Source organism: Protopterus annectens, chromosome 1.part0 (assembly GCF_019279795.1).
Source record: "Protopterus annectens isolate FY-2018-M chromosome 1.part0, PAN1.0, whole genome shotgun sequence".
Lineage (NCBI taxonomy): Eukaryota > Metazoa > Chordata > Ceratodontiformes > Protopteridae > Protopterus > Protopterus annectens.
This window is the reverse complement of record NC_056725.1, coordinates 605,756,980-605,782,646: the sequence shown is the minus strand read 5'-3', so window position 1 is coordinate 605,782,646 and position 25,667 is coordinate 605,756,980. Positions and strand designations below refer to the sequence as shown.

Genomic DNA, 25,667 nt, shown 5'->3' with positions numbered 1-25,667 from the left:
TATGTGGAGTCAAAGGACCCTGAGATAATTATCTTTGAGAGTGATGAAGATAATGAGGTCACCCTTCCCTCAGAGAATCCCCTCAGTGACTTCTCCAGAAGTACCTTAACTGGTATCTGGTGAAGAAGGGGGGGGGGGGCTTTGGCTCATCCACACATGGGGCTTATTAAAACTAATGCCACTTACTGAAGCCAGAAACAAACACACACACACACACACACACACACACACACACACACACACACACACACACACACACACACACACACACACACACACTCTTTATGCAGCACCAAAGAAAGGGGATGCTCAGTGTAAGTCCCATGTTGAATGTAGTTTGATCCTGACTTGTATTCCTTAAAGAGACTTCTACTTGACCTCCGTTTTTAGCACAAGAAAAAAAGACTACTGTACCGTACCACCAGAAAAGGAATCTAAAGTGAATGACAGAGAAGCAGGCTCTGTGACACAGAGTAACGCCCTGCCCGTGATCTAACATACCTAAAATCAATCAGTGATCTAGATACTGAAGGAAATGGCTGAGGAGGATGGGAAGAATAGCTGATGCTGGCTTGCATATCTTTGGGGGAGGGAAGGAGGGAAAGCAGACCGACCCACTGCATGACTAACACTAAATGGATGTGGGCCTTATAGCATGCAGCAGTATGATCCAAGGCATGCACACTTACTAGACTTTGTTTGCTTACAATAACCATAATCTGGCCCATGAGGAGAGCAGTCTTGGGTAACTAAGGCAACACTGGAATGTCTGTGTTTATCTGGTTGCAGTGATGGATTATAAAGTCCAGGAGAAACATACTGCCATGTGTAGCTCCTGGATGACAAGTTTTGTGTTCAACTCTTGCCCCAATCAGAGTTTACTGATTCAGTGGTGAAATGAGTGGCCTTAAAACCAGTAGTAGGGAGCTGATAATAAGCAGCTACTGAAGAAGCAGCTATTAGGAAAAAAGCAGTGGATGGTGTACGACATTTCAAGAAAGTATTTTTCTATGACACATTGGGGCTTAAGTACTTTAACTGTTTGTCTCACCTGTCCAGATTCCAGTTCCCCTTAGTGTACCAGAAACTGGAAAAAAAATTCTTAAATGTATCTGGGCTCAAGTAGAATGTGATAGTCTGCTGTAGCCACAGGGAAGTAAACACAGCCCACTGTAGTTTTGACTGTGCTGATACTGTGGCAAGAGCAGCAGACTTAGGCTAGTGTCTGCAGAGAATGAACTGCTTAGACTGTCTTTTAACACAGAACCAAAGCAGTCCATCATGGGCGCCCTGTTTGAAGGTGAGGTTTTATTTGGCTACTTTTCACTGGGCCTGGAGGAAGCCTTCCTGAAGAGTAGGAAGGCCATCAGCATTAAGAGCCTCTGTACTCTCCCTTCAACTCTCTATTCTCTTCTTCAAGGCTGAGTGAGTGTTCAAAACGATGACGTTTTTTCACAGGCAAAGGAGAGCCTTCAAGTTGACCCTGTGGATAGTGCCAGTTAAGTCACCCAAGAGGATGCAGTTCTATCACCTTAGGCTTTGTCTTAGGAGAAGAGGTGTTTTTTTTTTATTTGCCCTATCTATGAGTACCATTACAGAGGTTTGGTGGGTTTTTGATGTGGTTATGGTTGTCTATATTGTTATTCTCTTAGATTTTGCTCCAGAAAGGACTGTGCTCAAAGGTAATGCCCTCTCCACAGATCTCTTCAGAGAAGCTGAGGCTGTAATCCTCAAAGTTCTGTAGAAGTTGTCCCTCCTTATGAACAAAGCTAAGGGTTCTACTTCCACCTTTTCTTAATTTCAAAGGGGAAAGAAGTGTTTCCTTCCATCCTAGGCCATAGTAACTTCACTGATCATATCTATTAATTAAAGTTCCAGATTGTCTCTCCAAAGGATCATAACAGTGTTGCCAAAGAGTGTCTGGATTGTGTGTCATAGACACTTTTTGTTGCATTATTTTCTGGGATCCACACATTTAGTCCCTTTGGGCCACTCTGGGTGAGTACCACTTTTTGGAGATTGTGCTGCATTTCAGTGTTCATCAGGGTATTGGCTGTGATGGATAGAGCCTTGTAGGTTAAGGATTAGAATAAGAAGCGGTATTCATTCTCTTCTTTGATGACTGGATCCTGGCATTCTTCTTGAGGGATTTTTTCATGATGTGTCTAAATTGACAGTTCCATGGCTATAGTCATTACTAGTGCAATAAAATTAATGAAATTCTGTACTCTCAATCCTTTGAGATGGAATCAATGTCTTCATAGATGCAGAGTGACATTCACCAGTGTCCTGGCAGTATTTGGGAGAATACATTTGGGGGTCCAGGCTTTGAGCATTTTGCCATTTTTAATGCCGATGGCCACAGTAATTTATTGCCGGTATAGAGGATTAAGGCTATGAACTATTAACACATTGCTTCCTGTAGTTCAGGACTTCGATGGCCACAGTAATTTATTGCTGGTATAGAGGATTAAGGCTATGAACTATTAACACATTACTTCCTGTAGTTCAGGACTTGATTCCTTCAACCTATTTTTGCCTACTGTGCAGTTCTGTGCAAGCCACTGTCTACTTAGTGTTCCTGACTTCTCATAAATCACTTCCTAATGTCACTGCCCTGCTGCTGGGCCCTAGTTTAGTGACATCCCCCAGTCTTCTGGTAAGTCTTACTTTAATGCAGCCAAACTTAATGTAGGTTATTGTGTTCAATGCCTGTCTATTACAGTCAGCAGAGTGTTAATCTTATCTTCTTTGCAGTACAGGCTGGAGGTGGTTCCCCTTAAAGAGGTAGCTATGCACCTGCTGTCAGGCCAGCTGCTTCTGGGGCCACTATTGGCTTAGTTATGCTTTATGTGGTACCTCAGTAGGAAAAAGAGAACTTAGTCATATTGGCAGATCAGAGTGGCAATTCTTGCTGCAGTGGGAAATTGGAGAGAGGCATCACTTCCCCAGCAGTTCATATGATAGCTGAAGTGGTAGATTCTCTAAACTGCTGCTCTAGTATTTTCATGGAGTTATGGATTCCAAAGCAGTCTTTCAAACCACTTTAGAGATTGACTTATTTGATCCTTGTGACGATGCTGCTCCCCTCTACAAAAAACACCTCTTCTCTTCAGTACAACAGATTAAGGAAGAGTTTGCAGCAGATGCATTTAACATGTCATAGGGAGATTCCTATATTACTTCCACCATTACCTCTAGTTCTATATGCCGTCAAAAAATCAGAGAAGAATGGCAGATGTTTATGCCTACCACCCCACCCCCCCAGGTGGTCCAGAAGTGTATGATTTCAGGCTATTAGGTCCCTGGTAATACAGGAAACACTCCCAGTTTTAACCATAGTGGTCTGCCACTGTTGGGGTGACAAATGTTTCAACCTCATGACTTGCCATTTGCTGTACATTTTCTCTGAAAGCATAATTTCACCTGGCCATAATGTCAGACTTGACTAAAGCCGTCAGAAAGCCTTTCATCTGTCAGAAATACTCTGCCAAAAAACATGTGTCCTCCACTGGGCAGAATGACATCCTGTTCAGTTAGTTTGCAGGTAGTAGTGACTTATAAATGAGGCTTGTATGATTTGCTTAAGTTCTTCTGTTGACAGGGTGAATATGCCAGCTAGTTCAGCCCATCATGGCCTTCTAGCCTAGCATCATCTGATCAGGCAGTTATTTAAAGAGGTTCTCTATCTCTACCTATATTTGAAGCATTCCTTCTTTCTGTGGGATCTGAACTTAATGATCAATATGCTTGCATAGCCCTCATTTGCTGATTCAGTGACATTAGACTTTGTTTCTTGGAAAATGTTTTTCCTTGTGGCCATCATCTCTGTTCAGAGAATCTTGGAGCCATAGGTCTTCATGTTTTGGTAAAGCCACAAGTCCTGAACTGAGTCTAAGTAGTTTGTTCAGAGTTGTCTGCATGGAGTATCTGATGGTAAATTTGTATTTTACTTTTGACTACTTATTAATCATTTCTTTTATCGGTAGAGGAAAAGCTGCATAAGTTTCTTACAGTGTTTTTTCAGTGCTGATGTATGTAGTCTTCTGTCATTGTCGCTGTGCTTGCAATGTGGCTAGGACGGCAGACTTGGATCTGTTTTTTTTATGGCATGGCTCATGTTTTGATGCTTTAAGGTTAGTTTTGGATGTACCTTGTCTTTGAGTCACCCTTTCATAATATAGTCAAGGAATGCAAAAGGAAAAAAGGAAAAAACTGGCACTGATTGTTGCTGAGCATCTCCATGATGCCTCCATCTGTTTTTTTCTGCCATTTAGAGACCAGTCCAGTTTTCCAGGAAGAAGAAACTCCTTAGAAGAATAAGGAGGGCCCTCAAGTATCAATAAGGAGGGCCCTCAAGTATCAAGCAGCATTGTCTTCTGTGACTGCCCCAGTCAAGCCACTCAAGAGGGTGACCTTGCCAGTCTGAGAAAGCCATCACCAAAGACTAGCATTTTTTGTCATAGCAATAAACAACAAAATCTTAGAACTTGTAGATCAGACCTAGAAAAAGCTGCACTCATGGACCGAGTCCATCTTTTGAAGTTCTTGGGACAACTTTGGTCTGTTCTTCTCAAAAAGGCCACTGATGCTATTACTCCCCCTCCTACTCAAGAAAGATGCCAGAGATTTTATTCCTCTACTTCTTAGTTTTGAAGGGGTAGGGGACTTTTGTCATATTCTGGATTTCAGCAACTTCATGGACCCCTTCCATCATGTTGCATTTCAGCTAGTGTTTCTCAAGGAATCATACTCCTGCTGCTGCAAGGTGCCTGAATGGTGTCATTGAACATTATAGATGCCTTATGTCACTCGTTCATCTGTTACAAATAATAAGAATGCTTGGGATTTCATTCAGATGCTTTAATATATACAAACACATCAGGATGGATAGCAGCATCATTAAATACAAACAAACTGTTTACCAAACAGAGCTTACATGCATATATGTTCACATCTCAACAGCTAACTACAAAATGGCAGTCAGGTTCGCACGTGCTCAGTATTTATAATCTAGTGCAAGCCTTGGATAGCTTCTTAAAGTTATATACACACTCACTGATCTACATCCTCACTCTTAAAAAGATTGCCATTTATGCAAAAGAATAAAAGAGGCAAGGACACATTCCTATGTACATTAGAAACAAAATACAATGTTCATGTCCAAGTTGCTTCATATCTGCTACAGGGTTTAGAAATTCAACCATATCTCTTAATATAACAGTTGGGAATAGATTTAGTAACAGGGACAGTCTGTGGTACTCAACTCATATCAAGAACTTCTGGATTCGTCATAGGAATAGGAATGTCCTCTGGAACTTCCTCTGGAATTTGACACTGGACAACTCACTCTGAGATATTCTTTCTCACAGGCTACCTGCTGTGGTATAGTCTCAGACACTGGTCTCAAATGTTTCCAATTCCACCTAAAAGTTGCTCCTTCTGGTTTTACAATGTACGATCTTGGCTCTGGACCAATGTTCTTCATGTCACCAATTTGATTATAACCTTTGGACATCGGCATCCTTACTACTACTACCTCTCATAACAGATTGAGCGTTTCACTGGTCTTATCGTAGTAGGACTTCTGGGATAGGTGTTTCCTCAACAGGTTGGCTTTCACTGATCTGTTGTTGACACATGGAACCAACAATTGACTACTGATTGGTAATATGGTTCTGGTTTGTCTTGACAGAAGTCTCTGAGCAGGTGAACCAAGATGTTTATTATGAGGAATATTTCTGAGATGTAAGAGATTCAGTAAAACATCAGCATTGTCTCCTTTAGACTTCTCAAGTAACTGCTTTGCACTTTGAACTGCGCATTCTGCCAAACTATTTGACTGTGGGTACTCTGGACTACTTGTGACATGAGTAAAGTCCCATTCTTCAGCAAATCTTTTGAACAGTTGGTTTGTAAACTGCATGCCCTTATCAGAAGTAACTGTGTGGACTTCCACGAACAGCAAAATGATGTTTCATCTTAGTAATGACAGTACTAGATGCTAGGTTGGGAATTAGGTCAATCTCGAACCAATTGGAGTAAGAGTCTACTAACACCAAATAATATTGATCATTTCACTTGAAGATATCAGTGGCTACTGTCGACCAAGGTATTTCCAGAATTTGGTTAACCTGAAGTGGTTCTTTCTGTTGATGAGACTTTGTTCTATTACATACTGAACAAGAAGAAAGTGCTTTCTCAATGTCTTGTGACATAGAAGGCCAAAATATCATCTCCCTCACCCTTCTTTTGGTAGATTCAATTCCTGGGTGACCACGATGCAAGACAGTAATGTACTCAGGTTGCAAGGATTTTGGAACAATTACTTTCAGACCTTTCATAATGATACCTTTGTCAGACAAAATCTCATTTCTGTATGGAAAATAAGGTTGCACTTCTTGAGGTAAACTGGATTGCTTTGATGGCCATCCTTGATTGGTAAAGTGGTTGAGCCTCTATAAAACTGCATCTGTGGCTGTGTGTTCTCTCAGCTCAAGATGTGTGGAAGAAAAATTATGCACTTCCAAATTCAAAATCATCAGTCAGTTGATTGTCATTCTGTCCAGTGGTATTTCTGGGTGATCTAGATAATGTATCAGCAAGATAAAGAAGTTTGCCTCTCTTGTGGATAAGATTGAAATTGTACTTTTGCAATCTCAGCGTCATACATTGCAATCTGGCAGGAGCTGAATGCATTGGCTTTCTCAGGATAGTGACTAAGGGCTGATGGTCTGTTTTGATCTGGATAGGTCTACCATAAACATAATCATGAAACTTCAAACATGCAAACATAATTGCCAAAAGCTCTTTCTCAATCTGGGTGTACTGCTGTTCAGTTTGGGTAAGAGTTCTCGATGCATAGGCAGCAGGTTGATCCTCTTGTAAAATGACTGCACCAAGTCCAAATTTTGAAGCATCACAGGAAAGCGTCACTGGCTTGTGACCATCATAGTATCTGAGTGTTGGCAGACTAGCAATTCTCGGTTTCAGAATATCAAATGCAGTTTGGTGTTGCTCTAACCAAGACCGGGATGCATCTTTACATGTCAGCTCTCTGAGTGGTGCTGAAAGTTGGTTCAAGCCTGGAATGAACTTACCTAGGTAGTTAACCATGCCAAGAAAACCTTGCAGGGCTTAAACATTGTCTGGAGCTGGCATCTCGAGAATGGCTGCTTGCTTGGAAGGGCCTGGTCTTAGGCCTGTACTCATAAATGAATGACCAACATAGGGAACTTCTTGTAGCCTGAATTTGCATTTCTGTTCATTGAGCTTAAGATTCACTTGATGTGCACTTTCTAGAACTTTCCTGAGGTTTCTGTCATGTTCAGCTTCATCACAACCTCCTACCAGTATGTCATCTACTATAATAGCACAAGGATAACCAGAAAAAATGTGCTCCATTGCACGCTGAAAGACTTCTCTTGCAGAATATATCCAAATGACATTCTCAAAAATCTGTACTTGCCAAACAGGGTACTGAATGTAGAGAGTAATGAGGATTTTTTGTCAAGCTGAACTTGCCAAAATGAACTCTTTGCCTCTAAGACAGAAAAAATAGTGACATTTGGTATCAAAGCTGCAACTTGACTGTGCGCACTGGATGATGAGGTCTTTTTAGCTCTTTGTTCAAATCTTGTGGGTCAACCATATTCTGATGTCATCTGAGCTTTTCTTATGAGCTACTACCATGGAAGATACCCATTCTGTTGGAGTTTCCACTGGACAAATTATACCTTGTCGCACCATTTTATCTAACTCGGTCTTGACTCTGTCCTGCATGGCTATTGGAACTTTACATGCTGGCCTGACCTCTGGGTCTAATTTCATGGAGTACACAACTGGAAGTTTGCCTAATTTGTCTTGGAAAAAATCAGCATATGTAGAAAAAATGTGCTGGGCAAAATTAGAGTAGTGGTCTTTTAAGATAACATGATAGACGTCCTTGTTAAATGAAAGCAGTCGCATTTTCAAAGTGTCTCTGAGCCCTAATAATGACTGAACGGACCACTAATAAGTCGTACCTTCTCCTACTCTGCTGGAAGTAACATAAAACTAATACTGAGCCTTTGATTTGAATTTCCTCGCCTCCATAAGCAACAAGTTTTGCACACCTTGCCAAATCAAGCCGTTTCCCCTTTACATACTCTCGCAAATGTTTCTGCTGATATAACATTGCACTTAGAACCTGTGTCAACTTTGAGCTCTGTGGGTTTGCCATTTATCCGAACAGTATAAAATACTTCATTCTTGACCCTTAAATCAATTGCATTAACTGTTTCAAGGAGCAATGACATACCATCAACATAGAGTAGGCTTGTCACAGTCTAACTGATCAACTAATTTCTTAAAATGTTCCCTTTTAATAGCAGAGTGTGGGCCTTTTGGTTTACAAAATCTTTTGAAATTATTCCATTTATTACATTTGTGGCATTGTTGACCAAAAGCTAAACACTTTTCCCTTTTAGATTTATGACTTCCACCACAATTATGACAGTTGGGAATGAAACTAGGCTGGGGCCCATGCTTTGAGTGTGCTAACTCACTCTTGTGCTTCACTGAGGCTGTACGAAGTCTGGAATGTGCTAGAAAGTTCTGAGATTTACCAGTAGATGCTGCAGGGGTTACAGCTGCCATGTGCTTGGGCTTATTTCTTTTAACCACATGCTGCATGCTATCAACATGTGCTTTATCAGTGTGTTCTAGAGCTGCTCTCATTTGTAAGCATATGTGTGTGCTTTTCTGTAAGCTCATATATCTGACAAATCTCAATGGCCTTATTCAAATTTAAATCACTGTCAGGAAGCAAAATCTTTCTCATAGCATCATCTTTATGCCACACAGAAGTCTGTCCTTTATCAGCGCATCCCTTAAGTCATCAAATCTGCACTTAGCTTTATTTCTCAGGTCAGTTATATATATATATGCTGCAAAATTTCACCAGAATTTTGATCCCTTGTGTAAAAGAAGTGCCTTTACATTGTAACATTTGTCTGGGGGTTACACATTTCACTAAATTTATGTTTTAAGCACTCTGGGGCCTCCCTTGACTCAGCCAGTTCAACAGTATGATGGTTTTCCCCCTCTCTAGCATAAATAGCAAGTGCATACATGAATGAGTGCCCCCTTTCTATAGCTTCTGACCCAGCTAAATTAAGTAGAATAAATGCCTTTGTACAGTCATCTTTATTAGAAAATGCAGCCTGTATGAAAATGTACTGTTGCTCAAACTCTCCAGTTCTCAGCAATATTACTATTGAACACAAGTGCACTGGCTTTTCGAAATTCATCTGCCATGCCCACAAAGTATACACAAACACACTAAAAATATGGCCCTTGTAATTATGTATGAACAAACTATGCTGTGAGCTTGTAACAACATCCAATGCACAATAAACTCTTTGAAATACTTTACTTTGCGAAATATATTTTGTAATGGCTATACTCTGTGAAATTTGCCTTGCAATGGCTGTACTTTGTGAAATATGCCTTGTAAGGGCTGTACTTTGCAAAATAACTTTACTGTAACACTGCAGAAACATGCAAACACTTTATACACTTCTGAAAACTCTGCTGTCTTTGCTTAATATGAAAATGCATATGTTTTGTGAAAAATGTGGTTGTTCGGACCGTATTTAAAACATTTTCCGTAGTAATTTGAATATTTTTATCAATATTGTACATATTTGCTCATGTGAAAATTATTTAGCTGTATGCCCCTGTTCATATGTGAAAAAGAAATAGTGCTGAGCAAGTTTTAATGACCTGTTTTATGAAGTATGCACAGTTTTGGAATGGTCCACTACTGTATATTCCACCAGCATTTGGGTAAGTGCCTTAAATCATTTTCGCCAAGCTGTTTTAAACTTCATGCCCCTTTAGTATACCAGTTCTGACTTCATGCCCTTTTAGATATGCTACCTCTGGTACCACGTCCCTTTAGACATGCCACTTCTGTCACCATGTCACTCGTTCGTCTCTGTTACAAATAAGATGGCTTGGGGTTTCGTTCAGATGCTTTAATATATACAAACACATCAGGATGGTTAGCAGCATTAAACACGAATGAACCAGTTAACAAACATAATTTACATACATACATACATGTTCACATCTCAACATCTAATTATGAAATGGCAGTTAGGCTCACACATACTCAGTATTTATACTCTAGTGCAAGCTCTTGGTGGCTTCTTAAAGGTATATACACACTCATTGATCTACACCTTATGACACATAATTTCCTCAGGTATGGATAGGATCTTTCTTTGGTTCACTCTGGTAATGCATCCCTTTCAGTACAAAGTATTTTATTTGATCTTTTATATGCTTCCAGAGTTTTTACCAAAATACCAACTGTGGTGATAGATTCATTGCTGGCAAAGGACATTCATGTGTTTCTTTCTTTGAAACACTGTTTCCTTTTGTCATCAACAAAGAACTCCCTGATAGCATCCCTGGCTTAGATGCTTTCATGATTATAAGTGTTTTGAATTTTCTGTTAGCTTGGAGAAGTCCTTTATGAAGCCTGTTCAGTGTATTAATTACCTTTAAATTAACAAAGCTGAGTACTCTACAGTGTTAGTCACTCATGCCAACAGAGATGGCCCAATATTGTGGCTGGGGCATCCTGGGTGAGGATGCAGGCAAGAGTCCCATCTCAAACACATGTATATCTTCTAGGAGTAATGGCAGCCATGGTCTTTAGAGTCTCATTCATATTCTTAAGGATGCCAGTGTTGCACTTGACGGTGAGGTATCATTGGTTTCAGCCTCAATACTCGTCAACAGATTTGTTGTTGTTAAATCATTGTTGATTTCAATGGTAGATAATCCCCACCAGTTTCATTGTAGCTCTACTCTTCCTGATGCAGAAGTCATTCTAGTCCGAGACAATGGCTGCTTCATTAGTGGGGTAGGAAAGTTATGAACTTATCTTGGCTTTTTCATAGTCTATAGGAAGAATAACACATAGGAGAAGTACTCACTATAAACCTGCTCAACTATGGACAGTGATCTGAAATTTTGGAAGAGACCTTTGTCCTGATTCCCTTCTACTTAGTTAATAGTGGACATGAACAGCTAAGAAATCTCATAGTTGCGTCCCTGTGTAGTGACATGGTGTGGTCCTGGCAGCAGAAGAGCTATCACCTTTACAGCTGTTCACATTCAGAAGGATATGAATCTGCTGACAAGCCATATCAGCTGCATGTCTATATCATATTATCGTACAATGTAAATAGTGAACACTATTTCATCGTACCGATAATATCGAAACAATAAAATATCGAACAAATGGAACAGCAAGTTTTTTTTCCCAGGGAAAAAACTCGCTGCTCCGTAAAAAAAAAAAAAAAAAACTTAACACAAATTTAAAGTCCCGAAGATGGCCCACCGAATTTTTTCCCTGGGAAAAAATTTGATGTTCCGTGACTTCATTATTTTGCCATTTCGACAGTATCGGATCGACTAAATAGCATTCACTATTTAGTCCATTTGATAGCGTCATATAGACCCTAAGCTACAGTTACATTCCTGTTTTAGAGCTTTTGCTGTAGATATCCCATCTAGTCAAGGTCATCCAGAAGTTGGGTAACTCAGAGGTTGATTTTTTTAACACCTTTATTAAAATGTCAATTAATATATAGGCAAACATACCATAACAGAAAAAAATACCATATTAACATTTTCCCATTTACATACATTGTACAGCACATATATTTTCTTTCTTTGTAACTATCATCAGTCCAACATTATATAAATTGATGAATTCCTGCCTTCCCTTTAATTTTACTCCTTCTCCTGAACATTAGTGTACATGTATCGTGTCCACAATTTCCTTTATTTCTATGTAATTTGCTCATTCATTTTTCTAAAGATCACTCATCCAGTTCTTTTATATCTCTAATAATATTCAGTACTTCAAATACAGTTGGTTTAGACTGTGACTTCCATTTTCTAGTAATTGTTTTTTTGGCAGACAACAAAATTAAATTTAATAAGGCCTTACTGTGTGTAGGCAATTCAGATTGTGTGTCCTAACTAAAAAGAAGCATTTCCTTAGTTACAGCCATTTGCTTATCCAGGATTTCCAACAGAGTACTGTGTAAGGAATTTTTAAAATGTGCTGATTACACTCTCAAAACATACTCTAAAAACATACATCCCTAGTTACCTCTTTCTTCTCCATTATACCTCCAGCATACACTATCTACCTTTGGAAAAAAATTTTAAAGTATGCTTGTGGTATAAAAATGCCTATGTAAATGCTTAGAAGCAAAGATCCTAAAACTTCTGGGCTTTGTTGCCTTGGAAGCCATATATATGTTCTGCCATTATTCTCTTGTAAATTACTTTCCTAGTCTGTCTTCCCAATCTTTTCTAACTTCCGCTGATTGATTCATATAGCTGTCATGCAATATTTTATATGCCCTGTTAATTATCCTTTTTTTAAGAGCAAATTCAGTTCTGGAATCAACTAAAACATCTACCAGAGCAGGCCTTTGACTTAAGATCCCCCTATCCTTTTTTCTTTGCCTATACTCTGATATCAATCGCTGGTAGGGAAGGCAGACAGATATCTTCTTGGCCTCATTCCACTATACTACCTTCCCTCTCTAGTTATTTTCTTCCAGTACCTTAGTTCCACTTTTCTCCTGTAAAGTCCAGCCACCTTTTGCCTATTTTATGTATCCCTACTTGCAGGCATCCCTATTTGCAATATCTTTTTCTATTCAAATGCTGTTCTAGTTCTTAGAATACCAACTAGTACTTTTCGAGTATTCTGCATAGTTGTTGTTATTCTCCTTAAAGATCTACATCCAAAATCCCACTCTCTCTCTCTATTGAACTCCCTCCTACTTCATCATCATAGCTTTGCATTTTAAATTATGACCTCCTACATGGTATTATGTGTATGAGCCTTAATTTTGTTGCTCTAAAATATCCCTTCACATCAGTTCATCCTAAACCACCTTGTTCTGTTGGAAGGATCAACTTATTTCACTTAACTCTTGCCATCTTCCCCCTTCCAGATAAATTCCTTCAAGTCTTTATTAATTCTTGTCCACAACTTCTCCTCCAATGTTAAAAATATTCCTGACCTGCTGTGATGATGTGAGGTAGTGCCAGCTATGCCAGAGTGAGTAGGGCATATGTAACATATGCCAACATAATTAGCTTGAATTTTGTAAATAGTTTTATGTCATTTGTATATCAAACTGATTTATACAGATGCTTGTGTTAAAAATGTCTTTTTAAAGTAATTTGTGTTAAAATGTATCAACAGTGGGTCCTGCTGAACAGAAAAGAAATATACATTTATATCAGGCAGTGCTGTTGTAACTGAGAAAATGTATATATGTTAACAGAGGAAATTGGAAGGGAAAGGAGTTAAGCCCAGATTACCTTAAGAAAAATAGCCAGAAATTAAATTACCTGGTTTAGGCCATAAAGGTTTTAGCTCACAGGTCTGAATGCAGCCAGAGATGCAATGTTTAGAAAAGGCCTGGGCTCTTACTGTCCTTATTGGTGAACTATTTTCTACCCTGGGGTTCCAGAGAATGGCTGGTTAGTCTCTACAGAAAGGATGAAAGCATTATAATTGTTTTACAGTCTCCAGCTGCTGGAAGAAGCATTAACAAAATCCTAGGTGTGTATCATGCCACATCTGTGCTAAATACTGGTTCAGCATCTAGTCATGGGGGTAGTGTGAGAACCACAGAATCAAGTGACTAGATGTGATGTAATTTTGCAGCTAGCACTGAAATTGTATTTAGATACTAGTGAGAGATGTGATACCGACACTCAGCACTCTTTTATTGGAACTGACAACAAAAGACACTCATCCATTTCATCTTGCCTTGCTCTAGCAAGTAAGTAGGAAACAGTAATTTTTCAGTCAGTTAGGAAAATATAATGAGACTAGTTAAATATTGTTTTTCTGTATCTGTCTGAATCTTTCCATCTGTGTTGTTTTTATATTTCATGTGAACTGAAACTCTGGTGTTTATTATAAATATATATTCAGTATTTTCACATTTTCTATTTTATTATTAAATATATACAAACCTTTCTTTGTGGCTGGTCTTTTGGAAAATATTTAACCCTTGAGAGTAATTAAATTTATTTGGTGACACTGTGGCTTCATGCTCCTGAAAGTCTTGCAGCTTGGTTAATACTACCATTTGTATAAGGATTAATTTTACTAAGAGTAATTGGTTACCCTGGTAAGTGCTTTAAAGTAGCTGGCTGGTGGCAGTGAATCTACATTATAGTCTGGGTGGAGGTGGCTGAGCTGGTAAATCTGTCCCAGCCTTTCCCAGGTGTACATGTGTGTGTGTGTGTGAGTGTGTATGTGTGTGTGTGAAAATCAAATCTCAGAATGTGTGTGTCAGCTACTTGGAACAGAGACACAAAGCACTAGTTTCTGCAGAGAGAAAGGTGGAGTCTTATTTGGGCCTGGAGAGGAAGTCTCGCTCCAGATCTGAAGTGTGTTCCATGGATTCTCTTAAGGGAAATTGTGCTTGGTGCAGAGAGATGCATCTGAAAATACTGCATGTATCTATCTTTGTTCTAAATGAATGTTCCCCACCTGTGTCAGTAGTGAAGATTGAGGCTCCTTGATTACTGGCCCAGAAGAGAGATGTCACACCTGTATATAAAACTAAAGTAACTAAATACTGCTTGCATGTTATTATCCATATCCATAAACAAGAGCTTCCAATTTCTCTGTTTTTGTATTAACTTTCATTTAGTTTCTTCCCACATATCCTTAGCTGCCATCAAACTAGCCTTTTTAAACCATACTCCTAAATTACTTCCATCTTGTCGTGTCCCCATTGCTAAACCAGTTCATGTGTGGATACATAATTTATGGCTATAGCTTTTATTTTATCTTCATTCATTTTATATCCCCCCAAAACACCTTGAAACTTTCTCAAAATGTTGCACAGCACTGAGAAGTCATTTTGTGGATTTATCAGTTAGAAAATAATATTGTCTGCCTATAAAACCAACATTTCTTGATTACTATAACAATTATATCCTTGCATTTCTGGGTCCTTTATTTTATTTTCCAATCACTCTAAATATAAAGCAAATAACAAAGATATAAAAGGACACCTTTGCATGTTCACTCTGTTCAAACACAACTTATTAAAGAGGAATCCTCCAACTTTAATTCTTGCTTCACAGTCTTTATATATCTTCATAATTAACATTGTTATTGTATCAGGGAATGCAAATGCTTCCATTGCCCTACTCATAAAATCCCAACTTATTCTGTCAAATGCTTTTACTGCTTCAAGACCTACCAACAGCAGCAGCATTTTCTTGTTGTATGACTGTAGTCAAATGTTTGCCTCCCCTCAACAAAACTACATTGATCGATATTTATCAGTTTTGCCAAAAAATGCCATTTTTATCTGGTGTAGAAATAAGGACTTTATAATCATGATTTAAAATTGAGATGGGTCTATATGAAGCTGGATCTGATAGGCCTTTACCATTTTTAGGTGAAGACTGGTTTTATTTCATTTTTATCTCATTATTATCATTATCCTATTTTGACTGCTATTCGTTGAGCCTCATCTTCTGCTAACCTTGGCATGATTAAGTCTTCCATAAATGTTTCTATTTGTGCTCTTTCTTAATTTCCACATTTCTCTCCTTTATACAAAATTTTATAAAATTGAAAAATACCTATAATACCTCTACAGGATCTGTGGCTATTTTTCTTGTTATAGGCTCCCTACATTTGTTGACAACTCTTTTTTAATTTCTGCTGCCTACGTTGCTCTGCTTTTTTGTGCTCTAGAGTTATCAAAAATATTTGCTTAACAGCAATATTTCTAAACTCATATTATCCAGATAACCCTTTATTTTATTTATTTATTCATTTATTTATTTTACATTTGTTGACTGGGTTTGTCCGACTGAGCTGAATAGCCCTTTTTCAGCGGAGGCCTGGGGAGAAAAGCTCCACTAATTAAACAGTAACCATTTACAGAAACAATTAACAGCAAAAAAATCTGAATTTTTACAAAAAAATTAAATAAAAGCAGTAAAATGTCATAAAAAACAATTTTGACATGAGATAGAAAAACAAAATTGTAGTAGTCCTTTGTAGCTAAGCATGCATCAAAGGTATAGGAGATAAATAAGAGGTACATAAATTGAATATTTATCTAAGTTGTTTACAGTTAAGGCTTAAAAAGGCAGGTAATAGACTAGGTAAAGAAGGCTACAGAGAGCTAGGGTTAAGAATAAGTGGAGGGCAGGTAGTAGATTGTCTTTAGGATTAATATTTTCTCCTTTTCTTGTTCTGTGAGATTTCCTTTATTCTGCAGTACTTCAACCTTTGTCAGCCCTTCTAAATAATTCCTATTACTTCTTAACAATATCTGTTTCTCTTTTATTTCTACCCTTTTTTAAATTCCATTTGCATTTAATCCCACTCACGAGCTATAACTTTTGAAGAAATTTCTATCTTCTCTAATACTTCACAAATAATTTCCAGTACCCTTTCCTTAAATTCTTTTAGTAGGTAGGTGGGAAACTGATAGAGTCTCATTTTAACTTCATTACCCTGTATTTCTATCTTAGTTTTTATTGGTGCATGATTTGAAATGGTTATTGGATGCATGTCAAATGTTTTAATTAAATGCATATGTTCCTGTGAAAATATAATTTCTATCTAGTCTAGCCTAGTTATTGTACTTTTGGGTTTAATATGTAAATTCTGTTAGAGTTCCTACAACTGAAGCCACATCTTCCATTCCAAATATCTTCAGTAATTTCTTCAGACATCTATCCTCTTGTTATATTTTCCCTTCTAGGTCCCCTGATACATCCTTACTATTGCAAATTAAGTTCCATTCCCCACCTGTAAGTAATATTCCCTGCTGAAAGCTGGTTATTTCTCTCAATTTTTTAAGCTACATAGTAGCAGTTTTTGGTTGAATATAACTACATGCCAGCATAATCCTTTCATGTCAGTAGCCTCTTACTACCACAAATCTACCACTACTGCCTTTTTTTCTCTTCTATCATTATTAGACCCCCCCAGCAATTAATATAATTGTTGTATTTTCCTTTGTCTCTAATATTCTGCTGAATACCCACCCTGTAATACTTTCTTTGTAAATTCACATGTTCATTTCTTTCCAAGTGTGTCTCTTGCTTAATTGCTGTTTGCAATTCACATTTCTTAATATAATTCAACCCTCTCTCCTTTTAGTCTGTAACTGTGAGGTTATTTACATTGCAATATAATATGGGTAGCATAGCCATTATGATAGAAAGCTATTGTTCTCACCTATTATACATGACTGTTTTTTTTTTAATGTGTATTTCCAACTTTTGTGTTACATGCACACACTAATGTTTGGTAGGCTGATTTTTATACATTTGTTTTTTTTTTTCATCTCCAGTTGAAGACTTGTTTTAATCTAAACCGTCAAAAATATGTATAATTTCAGAACACCCCATCGCTTATTAACTTGGAACAAACACAAAAAGCTATGTACATCTTCAAAAAGTGAAGTTTAATCCTCCAGTTAGGAACATTTGTCCAAAATTGACAGCTGCACCCACAGGCATTACCTAACCTAAACTTAAGGTTACCCATGATAAAGTGCATGCTATAGCCTGCATTCTCACTTACATTGATTGCTGTCTGTTCTTTTCTTAGCTACATTCCACTACAAGATGTGAAAAACAGCTTGTATGCTTTAAGAAAACATTTTCTTTCAGTATAAGAAAAGGTGCATTGGCTATCTTTATATAAAACTAAATGTTATACTCTTCTATTAAATGCATGAAAGTATTAAGGTTGCCATCTCTGATTCACTTTCCATAATTTCAGACTTTATTTTTCTCTGAACTGCTTGCTGTTGTGCCTTTAAATTTTGCTTCTCCCTGAGCAAAGGATGCTGTGAAGTGTCCAGATTAATTTATTGTGCCTGCAGACAGCTGGGCTCCATGTAAAAGTAGTCAGTAATGAATCTTTGTAAAATAAAAGAATGCACAATTGCCTTTAGCTGCAGACTTCTTGACTCCCTGTGAACATTTGCTAATAGAAAAAAAACAAGCTAATATATTTTCAGGAGTAAGAAACTTGGCATTTTTCACAGCTTTCATCATTTTGTCTTATTTTCCTAACCTTCTTGTTTACAAAATCCCAATGGCATTAATCTAGATATTCACCCTTGTAAAAATAAAAGAAAATATCTTATTCTACATGTAATATAACCAGTGCACTTTTACACCCCGCCCTGCCAGCCCACGATTATAGCATATTAATACTAAAATTGCTTTTCTCCAGCTTTTCTTCTCTGGTTATACTATAAAGCATGTATTTCTTACAAATAAAACAGTACTTGTTTATTTTAACACACACAACAGTCACTGAAAATACTCCCCCCGCATTTTAAATACCCAAAGAATATGTATTGCATAGAATTGCTTTACTGTATATAACATGCAGGTTTTTTATCATGAAATGTTTTATATAAATACTAATAAGGATAAAAACTTGTTTCACTTAAATTTACTTTTCCCCTTTTATTGTCCTTCTAAACCTTAATGACAAACTGGGTGTATAGTTTACAGTCCACCCACAAGTTTAATAAAGTAAAAAAAATTCCAGTCTTTTTCAACTATTTTTTGACATATTTCAATAAAATGCTTTACAGCCTCCCATTTATTCACTAATTTCAGTGTTGCTAGTCCTCTTCCTGTTCATTTCCATCTCACAACACCAACTTCAGATTCTTTTAGTCAACTCCTGTACTACTTTCTCTCTCTCAAGCAGTTTCCTTTGGGTCATTAGAAAATGTTTCACTGGTAAGATCTGCCTATGAGCTTTGTTATCAAAAGAATGAGAAACAGAGTCCTTTTCTGTTTGTTGGCTAATTTTTGTTAGATACACTTTTTTATTTCCTCCTTAACATGTTCTGCATCCAAAAATGTATTTGATCTTCCAGGAAAAAAATATTCTGAATACAGTTGATTGCTGCAGCTTGAATCTCACACCTGCCTCATGACATTCCCTGGTTGTTGGGATAAATTTCCTTTCCTTCTGCATGGGGTACAGCAAGTAATCAATTTCTACATATACTCTGCTGTCACCAATTTTCAATACTTTCGCTATTGCCACAGTTTTGCCCAGATCAACTCTTACTGGTGGTATGATTGCATCTTTACTAATACATGTTTTGTGTACTTTGTCATGGCCAGATTTAGAACATTTGCTCAGTTGGCCCTTTCACTCAATTCCTGCTGTAGAATACTAGTCCTGTTGCTTATTGGTGTTTTCATAAAATTAAGGTAGTCTGTTCTTCCAGTTTGTCTTGTACAGCAGAAAATCTCAGGTATTCTCTTCCTACCCTGTCTTCTAACTGTACCATTTTTTGAAACATCTCTACTTGAGAACTCTCATAGTCAGTCAGTCTTTTTCTTTATTTCACGCTCTGATTCATGCAGTTTTATGAGTTTATCTGAATAGCTAGTTAATGCTGCTTCCATGTTTCCAGCCTTTTCTTATTTGAGTTGATATACTCCTTCTATGCATCATTTATTTTAATTACTTCTGAGTAGATTTGATTTATTTTTTCTCTAAATTACTGGAAGCCATCTGTTGTACCAAAGCTAAAGCCTGAACTGCTTTTATAGGATTCTTCCCAGCCAGTGTTTTCTCTTCAACTTTTCTGTTTACTTTTCTTTCATGCTATCTAAATGTCTTCTTTTATGGCATCCAGGCAGTGTACTTACTAGCCAGTAACTGAATTTTACTCAAGCTGCAATATCACTGGCATATAGTTCTCGGCTTCTTTTTTCACACTGGGAGAGCTGAAATTAAGCTGTTGTGCAGCCATCTTGGAAAGCTCCAGAGGTTGAATTGTTATCCCCTTGAGAGGATGAGGTACAGTCCCTTTTTTGGTTTGTACTGCCTGGCAAGAAGAAACTGATTGTAGGTGTGCTTTATCTCATAAGCATGGGAAGATTCCTTTATGCCTTTTTGCATTCACTTAGATTCTCAGCCTCATTTAAAAATTCAGAGGGGAAAAAAAGACTAAGGCTCACTCTTATCACACTTTGGTGGCTTGAGAGGGGTGTACTTTTAGGCATGTCATATCTATAACCATCTAGGAAACCACACAACAGCTGGTTCCCTTCTCACAATCAGGCTTCTGGCTTAGATCTCTTTTGCCATTTGATCCCAAACCTGGAGTCTCATTGAAGATCCGGGCCATCAGGAAGTATTTCCCTTTTTATACTTGTTCTTGATTTGGGTGGAGAGGTGAACTTTTCCATCTCATTTGGTTTCTCTGCAGCTGATATTGTTCTGTCTCAAAAACCTGTATGATTCGGCCTCAGTTATTCCACAGTCAGGGTACATATCTCAAACATCTTTCTGCTTCATAATCTTATGGAGTATAGAACTCTTACCAACAATTGTCTTTTAAGCAGTTACTCGAAGGGTTTATTCATATTCTCCCACCTTTGGAAAATCCTTCTCTTCTTTGGGAGCTTAACTTTATGACTGACAGGCTTGTTTGTCCTCTTTTCAAACCTACTGGCTGGACAAACCTGAAGTTTATCTCTAGAAAGGTACTTTTCTTGATACCATCCCTGCTGCTTGAAAGATCTCAGAACTTGAAGCATTTGATCTTTCACACGGACTGAGTTTCTTTAGGACAATCCCATGTTCCCTCCCAACAGGGATGTCAGAATTTTTTTTAAATCGTAAACTAAATCTTTCCTTTTCCATTTTTCCTTCCTGGGCCCTTTGTACATATGGATTCCAACAGTAGCTCTTATTTTATCCGAAGAGAATGCATTAGTTCAGGAAGTTGAAAGAGCAGTGGTCTCCTTTCCTGGTGATTGAGAGGGGCTTGCTGTGACCAAGCAAACCCTTTCTGAGTGGAAAACTAGCTGCATTATTTTTTGCTGTCAGGCCGTAAACCGCTGCTATCAGCAGCTCTCCACCAGAGGCATGGTTAATTCTTGTGTTTGTGTTAAAAAGTCTCTGTTGTTGATCTTTGTATCTCACTCACTTGTGTCATTTTATGTCTTTATTAAGCATTGTTGGTCGGGGACTGTGATTCTAGGGGTCAAGCCTCCTTTTAGCACTTCACAGTTAAATAATACAGCCTTTTGAATTCTTGAATTTTGGCATTCTCTTTGTTCTGGCCTCTCAGCAGGTTTAATTTTCTACTTGGGAATTTTTGCAACAGTTACCAACTGTAGGAGGCCCATAAGTAAGATACAATAAATATGGAGAGCTGAGGTTATGGTTCAGTACCGAGGGAAAACGCAAACGTGTTAAGTGCTTTCCTAGCACGAGACTCTTGCGTAACAGCACTTAGGTGTGCTTAACAAAAGTTTAAGAACCTCTAAATGCTGCTTCAGTCGAGTTTTGTGATAAGGACATTGCCAGCCAGAAAAACAGTCGCAGAATGTAAAACAATTTTTGGTACTTTCCCGTTAACGGGACAGCAGATTTTTGGCCTCGTTAATGGTTTTTATCCTACAGAAAGTATACATATACACACACACACACACACACACACACACACACACACACACACACACACACACACACACACAGCAGCTGTCATTCTGTTAACTCCAGAATCAGGGACAAACATGGAAGTAATCCAGTGCATTCTTCTCTCGTTAAAATAACAAGTTGACTTTGTCTTGTAAATTTAAGGTCAGAATTCCTAACTGATGACTTGGTAAGGGAATTTATCCAGCTCCATTCCAGCCCAAAATCAAGTCAGACATAACTGTTAATGTCCGTGACAGACTTCTCAGTGGTGTTCCATTACACCAAACAGCCATTATTTGGCATTGCTTTCAGCGGTAGCCTTGTCGCTCCATCAGCTGGAAATTGCTGTCAGGGGATAGTGCGGAAGCATGAGGGCACATCCCTTACATCTGAATTGAATGTTATATGACTGAAATATATACACGGCTTTTTTGTGGTCATCAACTTTTTTTTTTTTTAGTAAGGGGCCTGCCGTAAATCAGAAAGCAATAACCATGGCAGAAATCTGGATAGTTTGATAATGGTATTTCAATTGTATGTGCACGGTGCTTAATTTACCATGTCACTATTTTCCACAAATATAATAGCTCCAGAACTAAGACAAATATTTATAAACATGCTTAAATATGGTACCAATACAAGTAACTCCATATCTGCTGCAGAAGGAGGAAATACTTTCCCATAGGACAAAAAAACGTTAATGAGGCCAAAACAGCTGTTGCCCCATTAACAGAAAAGTACAGAATTTTTAAAAGCTTTACAACTTCACTCTGCCTCACTTAAAAGCAAAAACTGTGGCAGAAAGAAGTATCTAACAGCTTTTAAAGCTCTTTGGTCTTTAGGAGTACTGCCTCTCTGTCAGTGCCAATGTTTTACCAGCTTTCAAAATCTTTGAAAGGCATTGAAACTCTCATGCTCCTATACTTTATTTTTTGTTGTTGTAATGGGTAGTAAGTATATGTACCAGATAAAGTTCCTTGTATTACAAAAAATTATGATCATCTCTCTCTGATTACAACCAGCTGTGTTTTCAACATGGATGCCAAGATACACAGCTCTAGCTTTGCACCTGGAGAAAATTTCTTAATATTTATGCCTCAAACACACAATACACTGGTTATGATCAAAGACTCAGTTGTAATCCTCTATGTATTCATGACATCAGTTGAGCTACAATGCTGCCTTCTCTAGTGGTTGCATATTACCATTCTACTCTTCCCTGTATAGGGATAAGTGTCCCCTCCCCCAGGCTGCAGATGCTGTCCTGTGAGGTGGGAAAGTATACATTTCTGATGTGCTGAGTACATTTGTGATATATTTCAAGACCTGAAAATCATATTTTTCTAAGTAGGTATGTATACCTTTTTCATTTGTTCCTCAAGTTTCAAGTTTTTTCATACCCTTAAAACATGACACTTGGCTGCAACACAAGTTTTGGAATGGTGTATGATGTGAATAACCCATATGCATTGTAACTGACATATTATTTTGATTTTACTGGCAGCAGAGGGTAATATCAGTTGGGAAAAAAGTAGGCTGAACACTTTAGCCCTATTGTTTAAAGTGAGAGCATTAATAAGCATTTGTAATTCACGTATAGTTAATACTACTCACAGAACTACATTTACAGCTCTTTGTTGGCTTTTTGCTAATTGTACAGTGCCTTCTTGTCAGAAATGTAACTGATACTATGCATGTGAATAATTATTCTTTATTTTGTGTCTACATGATTTGTTTTTCCAGATGCAGAAAAAAGAACAAAGAGTTAAGAAAAATGATATTGCTACACTAATGCTTGGAATTGCTCGTATTTTCTTATGGTGGTGGCTGGCTGAGTCAATGATTCATTTCATGTATATGCATGCGATTCACAATAATGAAGCAATTCTGGAATCAGTAACATTCTGGACATTAGGTCAGTACAAAATATTTTTTTCTGTTTTCCATTTTCGTATTTGTATATGCAAATTTTAGCTGGAGATTGTTTGAAAAAATAAGCTTCAAAGAAGGGTTTTTACAGTTTTCCACATATCAGTATGCTTTCTGTACTACTTTATAGTAATATAAATCTGCCACTTTGCTGCTTTCCAAGAGAAGTAGTGAGTATATTGGGGAGCAGAATGGGTGAACATCATGTTTTCTTAGCAACAGAATCTAAAATAGACAGGGTGACATCAAGAATCCATACTAATTATATTTTGGTTGAGGAACTCGAGACATACTCCTAGTTAACATTAAGGAGGTCATGATGGACATGTATTTATCAGTGAAATATGGAGCTGTTTGACAAGGAAGTTTTAAGTGCCATTGTAATGGTGAAACATTACTAAGCTGTTGTCATATATATACTAACAGTATCAACATGTTAGATATGTCATATCCTGCTACAGTCTTACTTTCTTAAAATGCCATGTTCCTTTTGAATTTATAGAATGGTGTACTACATTAATGAGCATTACCCAGGTAATGACTGATGTTCATTTGTCATTGAAATGTAGAGGTATCGGTGACATTGTAAAACTAAAAAGATATATTAAGACATCAGTTTTACAGTGATACATACTAATATTTAGATTTATTTGGTTCTAGTTTGGTCACGTTTGCTTAAATTGCTAAATAACTGAATTTATAGCATGGTCACTTCTAACCCTTCTATGAGTTACAGTACGAGAGTTACACATTGAATGGGGATTATATTCAATGATATGTATAAAAAATGGAATGAATAAAGTTGGAGCTATGACTTCTTTCGATTTAAAAGAAATACTCCAAAGGATTTGCTGTACAAGACAGAATTATTTTCTTTCTGTTATTTTTTTAAGATTAACTCCTTTTATTATATTTTTTTCAATTAATTTACAAAACTACACAGTCTGCATGCATGGTGTGCAAATATCCTTTGCTGGTGCTAGTGTTTTCTTCCTTAAGTTGTTTGTTAATGTCCTTTTATACATCATCACTTGGCCAGGTATCATGTGTTGCAGCTGCTTATTCTTTCAGCTTTATAAAACCATTTCATTCCAAGTTCCTTTAACGTGTTATAACATATGTTAACATTATGACAGAGCTTTACATAACAGAATATTATAGGGAGAATTCATAAAGGTTACTGCAAGGTGGACACCTTGTGTGCACCTTGTAACACAGTTTTGGAATTCAGATACAGCCTTAACATCATGTTGTTGCATGTAGACATGCAACACTGCATTGGGCTATCTCCGTTGCCCTGTTACATTCTAGTAAGGCAGTCTGGGGGAGAGGCATATGCTACTTAACCATGTGCTGTCTCCCTGGAACCATCTCTAGGAAGGCATCTACACACCGAGCAATTCTATCACTTGGCCATGTAGACTATCATATATGTTCCTACCATGTGGTAGGTATCGAGAAGTTTAGTGGTTAGGTAGGGTAGGAGGTGTGTGAACGAGTGTATGCCAGAGGCTGCGTACGCGTGTGTGTGTGTGTGTGTGTGTGTGTGTGTGTGTGTGTGTGTGCCTGCCTGCCTGCCTACTTGATAGCTTAATGGCATAGTGAGGGGGTGAGGTAAGCGTGTGTGCATATGTGTGTGTGTGTCTGTCTGTCTGAATGGATGAACGTGTCAGTGTGATCAAGTGTGTAGTGGGCTGCACATGTTTGTGTAAGTGCGAGTGTCTGTTAAGTTGCCAGTCATACCTCCACACACCCCTAGACTAAGGAGCATAGTCTGCAATGGTAGGTGGGGGGACAACTAGCCAGCAGGAATAACTATAATATGGGGATAGAGGAAGACTAGCCACGAGGGATTATCCTGTAACACTCATACTGTAACAGCAGTTAATGATGATGAGGATTGGATGGGGGGGGGGGGTGTCTACCAGGGATTATTCTATAACACCCAGACCGTAATGACATTTAATCACTGTGGGGATTGGGAGGGGTGTGGGGAACACTAACCACTATGTATTACCCTACAGCACTTGTGCCTTAATGGCACTTAACTGCTATGGGGATCGGGGTGGAGGAAGCCTTAGCCACCTAGGATACTTACTATGGAGTGCCGTAAGGGCACACTAAATAAAAGTTGTGGGGAACCACAAGACATCAGGGACTGTACATAAAAATAAAATATGAA

At 37.9% G+C, this 25,667-nt stretch overlaps 1 protein-coding gene across 1 annotated transcript in view; it reads left to right on the top strand.

Moving 5' to 3' along the window:
- HHAT (hedgehog acyltransferase) overlaps positions 1-25,667 on the top strand; it is a 3,149,942-nt gene that overhangs the window by 1,028,385 nt on the left and 2,095,890 nt on the right. The window contains exon 7 of the mRNA XM_044061752.1: positions 23,300-23,471. Coding sequence (XP_043917687.1) covers positions 23,300-23,471 — 172 coding nt within the window. The remainder of the gene's footprint in view (positions 1-23,299; positions 23,472-25,667) is intronic.